The sequence below is a fragment of the Narcine bancroftii genome, chromosome 4 (assembly GCF_036971445.1).
Source record: "Narcine bancroftii isolate sNarBan1 chromosome 4, sNarBan1.hap1, whole genome shotgun sequence".
Taxonomy (NCBI): domain Eukaryota; kingdom Metazoa; phylum Chordata; class Chondrichthyes; order Torpediniformes; family Narcinidae; genus Narcine; species Narcine bancroftii.
The window spans coordinates 302,931,457-302,940,848 of NC_091472.1; the positions used below are offsets into that span (position 1 = coordinate 302,931,457).

A 9,392-nucleotide genomic window follows, 5' to 3' on the forward strand; every position below is an offset into this window, starting at 1 on the left:
CTGAGGGGGGGAGGGCTTTCTCTGAGGGGGGGAGGGCTTTCTCTGAGGGGGGGAGGGCTTTCTCTGAGGGGGGGAGGGCTTTCTCTGAGGGGGGGAGGGCTTTCTCTGAGGGGGGGAGGGCTTTCTCTGAGGGGGGGAGGGCTTTCTCTGAGGGGGGGAGGGCTTTCTCTGAGGGGGGGAGGGCTTTCTCTGAGGGGGGGAGGGCTTTCTCTGAGGGGGGGAGGGCTTTCTCTGAGGGGGGGAGGGCTTTCTCTGAGGGGGGGAGGGCTTTCTGTGTGGGGGGGAGGGCTTTCTCTGAGGGGGGAGGGCTTTCTCTGAGGGGGGAGGGCTTTCTCTGAGGGGGGAGGGCTTTCTCTGAGGGGGGAGGGCTTTCTCTGAGGGGGGAGGGCTTTCTCTGAGGGGGGAGGGCTTTCTCTGAGGGGGGAGGGCTTTCTCTGAGGGGGGAGGGCTTTCTCTGAGGGGCAGGGCTTTCTCTGAGGGGCAGGGCTTTCTCTGAGGGGCAGGGCTTTCTCTGAGGGGCAGGGCTTTCTCTGAGGGGCAGGGCTTTCTCTGAGGGGCAGGGCTTTCTCTGAGGGGCAGGGCTTTCTCTGAGGGGCAGGGCTTTCTCTGAGGGGGGGAGGGCAGGGCTTTCTCTGAGGGGGGGAGGGCAGGGCTTTCTCTGAGGGGGGGAGGGCAGGGCTTTCTCTGAGGGGGGGAGGGCAGGGCTTTCTCTGAGGGGGGGAGGGCAGGGCTTTCTCTGAGGGGGGGAGGGCAGGGCTTTCTCTGAGGGGGGGAGGGCAGGGCTTTCTCTGAGGGGGGGAGGGCAGGGCTTTCTCTGAGGGGGGGAGGGCAGGGCTTTCTCTGAGGGGGGGAGGGCAGGGCTTTCTCTGAGGGGGGGAGGGCAGGGCTTTCTCTGAGGGGGGGAGGGCAGGGCTTTCTCTGAGGGGGGAGGGCAGGGCTTTCTCTGAGGGGGGGAGGGCAGGGCTTTCTCTGAGGGGGGGAGGGCAGGGCTTTCTCTGAGGGGGGGAGGGCAGGGCTTTCTCTGAGGGGGGGAGGGCAGGGCTTTCTCTGAGGGGGGGAGGGCAGGGCTTTCTCTGAGGGGGGGAGGGCAGGGCTTTCTCTGAGGGGGGGAGGGCTTTCTCTGAGGGGGGGAGGGCTTTCTCTGAGGGGGGGAGGGCTTTCTCTGAGGGGGGGAGGGCTTTCTCTGAGGGGGGGAGGGCTTTCTCTGAGGGGGGGAGGGCTTTCTCTGAGGGGGGGAGGGCTTTCTCTGAGGGGGGGAGGGCTTTCTCTGAGGGGGGGAGGGCTTTCTCTGAGGGGGGGAGGGCTTTCTCTGAGGGGGGGGGAGGGCTTTCTCTGAGGGGGGGAGGGCTTTCTCTGAGGGGGGGAGGGCTTTCTCTGAGGGGGGGAGGGCTTTCTCTGAGGGGGGGAGGGCTTTCTCTGAGGGGGGGAGGGCTTTCTCTGAGGGGGGGAGGGCTTTCTCTGAGGGGGGGAGGGCTTTCTCTGAGGGGGGGAGGGCTTTCTCTGAGGGGGGGAGGGCTTTCTCTGAGGGGGGGAGGGCTTTCTCTGAGGGGGGGAGGGCTTTCTCTGAGGGGGGGAGGGCTTTCTCTGAGGGGGGGAGGGCTTTCTCTGAGGGGGGGAGGGCTTTCTCTGAGGGGGGGAGGGCTTTCTCTGAGGGGGGGAGGGCTTTCTCTGAGGGGGGGAGGGCTTTCTCTGAGGGGGGAGGGCTTTCTCTGAGGGGGGGAGGGCTTTCTCTGAGGGGGAGGGCTTTCTCTGAGGGGGAGGGCTTTCTCTGAGGGGGGGAGGGCTTTCTCTGAGGGGGGAGGGCTTTCTCTGAGGGGGGGAGGGCTTTCTCTGAGGGGGGGAGGGCTTTCTCTGAGGGGCAGGGCTTTCTCTGAGGGGCAGGGCTTTCTCTGAGGGGCAGGGCTTTCTCTGAGGGGCAGGGCTTTCTCTGAGGGGCAGGGCTTTCTCTGAGGGGCAGGGCTTTCTCTGAGGGGCAGGGCTTTCTCTGAGGGGCAGGGCTTTCTCTGAGGGGCAGGGCTTTCTCTGAGGGGGGGAGGGCAGGGCTTTCTCTGAGGGGGGGAGGGCAGGGCTTTCTCTGAGGGGGGGAGGGCAGGGCTTTCTCTGAGGGGGGGAGGGCAGGGCTTTCTCTGAGGGGGGGAGGGCAGGGCTTTCTCTGAGGGGGGGAGGGCAGGGCTTTCTCTGAGGGGGGGAGGGCAGGGCTTTCTCTGAGGGGGGGAGGGCAGGGCTTTCTCTGAGGGGGGGAGGGCAGGGCTTTCTCTGAGGGGGGGAGGGCAGGGCTTTCTCTGAGGGGGGGAGGGCAGGGCTTTCTCTGAGGGGGGGAGGGCAGGGCTTTCTCTGAGGGGGGGAGGGCAGGGCTTTCTCTGAGGGGGGGAGGGCAGGGCTTTCTCTGTGGGGGGGGGAGGGCAGGGCTTTCTCTGTGGGGGGGGGAGGGCAGGGCTTTCTCTGTGGGGGGGGGAGGGCAGGGCTTTCTCTGTGGGGGGGGAGGGCAGGGCTTTCTTTGTGGGGGGGGGAGGGCAGGGCTTTCTTTGTGGGGGGGGAGGGCAGGGCTTTCTTTGTGGGGGGGGGGAGGGCAGGGCTTTCTTTGTGGGGGGGGGGAGGGCAGGGCTTTCTCTGAGGGGGGAGGGCAGGGCTTTCTCTGAGGGGGGGAGGCCTTTCTCTGAGGGGGGGAGGCCTTTCTCTGAGGGGGGGAGGCCTTTCTCTGAGGGGGGGAGGCCTTTCTCTGAGGGGGGGAGGCCTTTCTCTGAGGGGGGGAGGCCTTTCTCTGAGGGGGGGAGGCCTTTCTCTGAGGGGGGGAGGCCTTTCTCTGAGGGGGGGAGGCCTTTCTCTGAGGGGGGGAGGCCTTTCTCTGAGGGGGGGAGGCCTTTCTCTGAGGGGGGGAGGCCTTTCTCTGAGGGGGGGAGGCCTTTCTCTGAGGGGGGGGAGGCCTTTCTCTGAGGGGGGGAGGCCTTTCTCTGAGGGGGGGAGGCCTTTCTCTGAGGGGGGGAGGGCTTTCTCTGAGGGGGGAGGGCTTTCTCTGAGGGGGGGAGGGCAGGGCTTTCTCTGAGGGGGGGAGGGCAGGGCTTTCTCTGAGGGGGGGAGGGCAGGGCTTTCTCTGAGGGGGGGAGGGCAGGGCTTTCTCTGAGGGGGGGAGGGCAGGGCTTTCTCTGAGGGGGGGAGGGCAGGGCTTTCTCTGAGGGGGGGAGGGCAGGGCTTTCTCTGAGGGGGGGAGGGCAGGGCTTTCTCTGAGGGGGGGAGGGCAGGGCTTTCTCTGAGGGGGGGAGGGCAGGGCTTTCTCTGAGGGGGGGAGGGCAGGGCTTTCTCTGAGGGGGGGAGGGCAGGGCTTTCTCTGTGGGGGGGGGAGGGCAGGGCTTTCTCTGTGGGGGGGGAGGGCAGGGCTTTCTCTGTGGGGGGGGGAGGGCAGGGCTTTCTTTGTGGGGGGGGAGGGCAGGGCTTTCTTTGTGGGGGGGGGAGGGCAGGGCTTTCTTTGTGGGGGGGGAGGGCAGGGCTTTCTTTGTGGGGGGGGGGAGGGCAGGGCTTTCTTTGTGGGGGGGGGGAGGGCAGGGCTTTCTCTGAGGGGGGAGGGCAGGGCTTTCTCTGAGGGGGGAGGGCAGGGCTTTCTCTGAGGGGGGGAGGGCAGGGCTTTCTCTGAGGGGGGGAGGGCAGGGCTTTCTCTGAGGGGGGGAGGGCAGGGCTTTCTCTGAGGGGGGGAGGGCAGGGCTTTCTCTGAGGGGGGGAGGGCAGGGCTTTCTCTGAGGGGGGGAGGGCAGGGCTTTCTCTGAGGGGGGGAGGGCAGGGCTTTCTCTGAGGGGGGGAGGGCAGGGCTTTCTCTGAGGGGGGGAGGGCAGGGCTTTCTCTGAGGGGGGGAGGGCAGGGCTTTCTCTGAGGGGGGGAGGGCAGGGCTTTCTCTGAGGGGGGGAGGGCAGGGCTTTCTCTGAGGGGGGGAGGGCAGGGCTTTCTGTGGGGGGGGGAGGGCAGGGCTTTCTCTGTGGGGGGGGGAGGGCAGGGCTTTCTCTGTGGGGGGGGGAGGGCAGGGCTTTCTCTGTGGGGGGGGGAGGGCAGGGCTTTCTTTGTGGGGGGGGAGGGCAGGGCTTTCTTTGTGGGGGGGGAGGGCAGGGCTTTCTTTGTGGGGGGGGGAGGGCAGGGCTTTCTTTGTGGGGGGGGAGGGCAGGGCTTTCTTTGTGGGGGGGGGGAGGGCAGGGCTTTCTTTGTGGGGGGGGGGAGGGCAGGGCTTTCTCTGAGGGGGGAGGGCAGGGCTTTCTCTGAGGGGGGGAGGCCTTTCTCTGAGGGGGGGAGGCCTTTCTCTGAGGGGGGGAGGCCTTTCTCTGAGGGGGGGAGGCCTTTCTCTGAGGGGGGGAGGCCTTTCTCTGAGGGGGGGAGGCCTTTCTCTGAGGGGGGGAGGCCTTTCTCTGAGGGGGGGAGGCCTTTCTCTGAGGGGGGGAGGCCTTTCTCTGAGGGGGGGAGGCCTTTCTCTGAGGGGGGGAGGCCTTTCTCTGAGGGGGGGAGGCCTTTCTCTGAGGGGGGGAGGCCTTTCTCTGAGGGGGGGAGGCCTTTCTCTGAGGGGGGGGAGGCCTTTCTCTGAGGGGGGGGAGGCCTTTCTCTGAGGGGGGGAGGCCTTTCTCTGAGGGGGGGAGGGCTTTCTCTGAGGGGGGAGGGCTTTCTCTGAGGGGGGGAGGGCTTTCTCTGAGGGGGGGAGGGCTTTCTCTGAGGGGGGAGGGCTTTCTCTGAGGGGGGGAGGGCTTTCTCTGAGGGGGGGAGGGCTTTCTCTGAGGGGGGGAGGGCTTTCACTGAGGGGGGGAGGGCTTTCTCTGAGGGGGGGAGGGCTTTCTCTGAGGGGGGGAGGGCTTTCTCTGAGGGGGGGAGGGCAGGGCTTTCTCTGAGGGGGGGAGGGCAGGGCTTTCTCTGAGGGGGGGAGGGCAGGGCTTTCTCTGAGGGGGGGAGGGCAGGGCTTTCTCTGAGGGGGGGAGGGCAGGGCTTTCTCTGTGGGGGGGGGAGGGCAGGGCTTTCTCTGTGGGGGGGGGAGGGCAGGGCTTTCTTTGTGGGGGGGAGGGCAGGGCTTTCTTTGTGGGGGGGGGAGGGCAGGGCTTTCTTTGTGGGGGGGAGGGCAGGGCTTTCTTTGTGGGGGGGGAGGGCAGGGCTTTCTTTGTGGGGGGGGGAGGGCAGGGCTTTCTTTGTGGCGGGGGGGGGGGGGTGCAGAGACTCCGGTCAGCGGTTTGAGTGCGTGCCGCTGCCCATGCGAGGATGGACTCACTCACCAGCCCGGCTCCAACTGCGGCGCCTGCTCCGGCGCTGTCCGAGGGCGGCGAGCCGATCTTGCTGCACGTCGCTGCCAGCAGTGCAAGTGGTGACGGCTGTGAATGTTCGACCCACAGGGGGGCGGGTTCAGGAGGAAAGTGGGTGTGAATTAGTGCGGGGCTGACACAGGAAGTTCACCGTGCACATCAAATTTAAACGTGTGAGCAAGACCCCGAGGTCCGGGTCCCGACCCCCCCCCCCTCCATCTCCCCCTCCCCCTCCCGAGGAGACAAAAGGGGAGCCCGGGCCGCCCTTACCTGTGCCACGGTGCTCCGGTGCTGCAGATACTCGCCCTGCTTGTCCACGTCCAGCGCAGCCATTTCCTCCTGCTTCACTGGCTTTTCTGGAGCTGCGGAGGAACGACAAAGAGAAATGAAGGGTCGGGAGAGCCACGACGAGGCCTCGGGCCTCGGGCCTGCCGCCCGCACCCACGTACCAGTCATCGCGATCGGCGGCGGGGCGACGTTTACACGCGCGACATGGTGCCCTTCTCCGGCGGGGGCCGAGCCTCGCTCGGGTCTGCTCCTGAGTGCCGCCGCTTTGATTGACGGTGCGAGGAACGGCGAAGGGTGGAGCTTGGAGCCGGGACCGTCCGGGGGGGGGGGGCTCGCTCGCGCGCGCGCGCGCGAAGTCAGGGGGGGGAAAAAAAAAGAACCCCCCGCCCTCCTCCCCCCGCGCGCGACGTTTGGGGGCCGCGTCAACCCAACGCGGTGGCGGAAATCCCGCCCCTCGCGCCCTCGGCTCATTGGGCCCGACGGGCCGCCGAGGCGCGCGCTGATTGGGAGAGGAGGCTGTCCATCACAACGGGTTCCGCTCATCCGGTTGCGTTGAGGTCGTGTCATTTTCTTGGCGGGGGGCGGGGTTTGTGGGCGGCTGGGAGGTCGCACCTCGACGCTGACCGCTCCGACGCCGGACCGCACCCGGAGCTGCGGTGCCTGAGGCGAAGCGATGCTCCGGCCAGGCGCGAGCCACGCTCTGGCGCCATTTCGGTGGCTGAGCAATCGGGCGCCAGTGGACAAAGTCCCACGTCCCTGCATCCTCGAGTCGTTTTCAAATACGATGGCCGCCCCGTGGCTTCCTCAGCGAAAGGCCCTGGTGTCCGTCGACCTCAGGACTACTTGAAAACCGATTCGACCATGGAGTCCGAGGCAATGGTGTTGCTGACCTATTCACCACTCCTCACCTTTTGCCACCATACCTATTGATCCTCCTTTGCACGTCCACTCAATGCAGGCATGCTCATTTCCATCTTGCCAACACACCTCATCATCCTCCCACAAAACAGAGGGGGACAAAATTGAGGCGAGGCAGGGTGACGTTTCTTCTATTGGGTTCTTTTGTATTACTTACCAATTCACACCCTGGTGGGACGTACTCATTTTGTGCATCTAACCTGAGGTGGGACATTCGGTCTCCGACCCCCTAGTGGGTCAGAGACCGATCACCACATCCCCTTTCCTTGAGATGTTCAATCGAGCAACGTTGCACGGTAATACAGTAAAATCTCAACAGCACAATCTGGGTTTTTTTTTAAGTGTTCAGTCTTCTCTCTTTCAGAGATTCGGGCTGTCAGGTGCTTTGATAACGTGGAACTTCTCAACTCAGGTGGCATGTGTCGGCTCTGCTAGTCCACTGCTCTCTCGCACTAGGGGTGTTTCCTCTGTTGCTGCGCAGGCTGGATCTTCTGCATTTGTCTGTTCTTGCAGCGACACTTGCGTTTTCAGCAGACTCCTTTGATTCCTCCTCAGTATTTGCCCATCGTCAATTCTGACAGAGTAAGATCTTGGATCTACTTCCTCCAGAACAGGGGCCTTGTCCCGGGTATTGGAATCTCCCAAGTGTGTCGTGTTGTGCCTGTGGCCCTAAGCTTGCTGACTTGCAGATGCATTTTTTTCCGTTTGACTCTTCTTTGGATCTGTTGCGTAGGGAAGTGTGTTGTGTAGTCTACGTCCCATCAGGAGCTCAGGAAGTGATATGCCATGTTCAAGTGGTGAAGCTTGGTAACTCAACAGAGCTGGATAAGGATCTGAGCCACTGTCTTCAGTTTTCTTGAGCAGCTGATTAACTATGTGAACTCCTTTTTGCTTTGACTGAGGATGCAGAGGACTAGAAGTCACATGTCGAGAATCATACTCTTCTGCAAAATTTTGTAATTCTATACAACTACATGGTACATTGTCACTAGAGGTGATTTGAGGAATTCCATGTCTTGCAAAGATTGACTTAATGAATCTGATTATGCAGGGAGTAGACATGTTGGGAAGCAGCGCTATATCTGAATAGATTAGTAGCCTGAAGTAGTACAGCACCTATTCCATCTTTTGGAGTGTCCTTAGATTTTTTTTTCCTTCTAGATGGATCAAAGAACATCAAAAGCACTTGTTCTGTAGTTAGAACGGTCTTCGATTGTCCCCATTCTTTCTCATGGTTGGCCATCCACTTGAATTCACATTTGTCATATAGAACTCCCTCAGGTATATTGTTTTGGAAGACAAGTTTGGTATGAATTCCCAGCACTCTCAATATACATTTTTTTTGTCTGGGCATCTCTGGAATTCACCTTACTCTTGTCTGGCTCCACACCTACCTTCAATAGCTTTGTTCCCAGAAAGGTAATTTCCTTCACATCAAATTGGCATTTTGCTCTGTTTAGCTTTAATCCATATTCCTAGATGTGTTGTAGCACTTTGATGAGCCTCTCGTTTTGCTCCTGTGTGGATCCCCATAGGATCATGTCATCCATGTACACATATACCTCATTTTTGCCTTCTATGATGTGCTCCACTGACCTGTGGAACACTTCAAGAGCTGAGGAAATTTTAAAAGGCATCCTTAAACAGGAGTATCAGCCAAACGGTGTATTGAATGTGCAGTGTTTTCTCCTTTCTTCGTGCAGTTTTAATTGTCAGAAGCCCTGGGATGCATCTAATTTAGTCAAAAATTTTGCACCGGCCATCTCACTTGTAATTTCATTCCTGGTTGGAATCTGATAATGTTTCTTCTTTATATTGGCATTCAAGCTTTGGGTTTATGCACACGTGTAGGTCACCGTTCTTTTTGACACATACACACCATTGAATTCACCCATTCTCTGGGCTTCTTCATTTTCTTTATGATGCCTAGTGACATCATTCAGTCAAGTTCCTGCTTGAGCTTTTCTTTTAGTGATGCTGGAACCTGCCTTGCGATGTGCACTATTTTAACTGTATCTTAGTGAAAGGTAGAACACCAAACTCCTTGAAGATGTCTGGAAATTGAACAAGTATTTCCTCTACACTGTTATATGCATGGGTGGTACATTCTCTTGACTAGGCCTATGTTTTCTCATCCTTTGTCACAAAGCAGTGAGTCAAGTCCATCTGGGACTACTGCAAATATGAGGTGGTGCTCTTTTAACTTCCACCTTGAGTTGACATGTGGCTTTTATGTCAATGCTCTGTCCATTGTAGGCCTTGAGCTGATCAGAATTTGGTTGGATGTGTGGCTTTTTCTCTGATGTTGAGCTCAAGATCAATTTGGCCTTTGCCCCCTGTGTCTAGCTTGAAAGGAATATCTGCTCCATTTGCACGCAATAGCACCATCTACTCATCCTCAATTCTGGTCACGCTTGGCTGTCCATGTTTGGTTTGAAAACTTCCTGTACTACCATGCCCATGAAGAATGTACCACCAAGGGCAGTTTCTTCTAATAGTGTGTACTTTCACTTCTCTTTCCCTTTGGAACAACATTGCTTTGCATAGTGATTCTGTCCTTTGCACTTGTTACAGACTTTTTCATAGGCTGGGTATTGTTTTGTTGCATGTTGAGTGCCACGTTGCTTACTATTGAATGTCTCTCCTTTTTGTTGTTTCCTGTCTTGTTCTCTGTTTATGTGTGACTCCAGACACTGTGGCTACAGCTGTGCTTCATATTCACTGGCCCTTGCACTCTGAACTTTTTCACGCGATGCAGCGCTAATTCACTGGCGTGGCATATCTTTGCAGTTCCAGCTAAGGTAAGCTCTGTCTCTCTGCAACCTCTCACTTTCTTGTCAATAATTCTAAACACAGTTTGATCACGGATCATTGAATCTTGCAGCAATCTAAAATTACATTTTCTTGCTTTCAATTTCAAATCCATTA

General features: G+C 59.8%; 1 protein-coding gene across 2 annotated transcripts in view; it reads right to left on the reverse strand.

Moving 5' to 3' along the window:
• The window catches only part of LOC138762187 (transcription factor Sp3-like), a 92,814-nt gene extending 87,015 nt beyond the window's left edge, over window positions 1-5,799 (reverse strand). Inside the window, exons 1-3 of one of the 2 annotated variants that reach the window (XM_069935749.1) lie at window positions 5,708-5,799; window positions 5,529-5,620; window positions 5,232-5,327 (exon numbers count right to left, since the gene is read on the reverse strand). In XM_069935749.1, the coding sequence (XP_069791850.1) occupies window positions 5,232-5,327; window positions 5,529-5,620; window positions 5,708-5,714 (195 nt within the window). In that variant the 5' untranslated portion in view covers window positions 5,715-5,799. The remainder of the gene's footprint in view (window positions 1-5,231; window positions 5,328-5,528; window positions 5,621-5,707) is intronic. The other variant, XM_069935750.1, reaches the window with a different exon arrangement.
• Window positions 5,800-9,392: the final 3,593 nt, after the last annotated feature.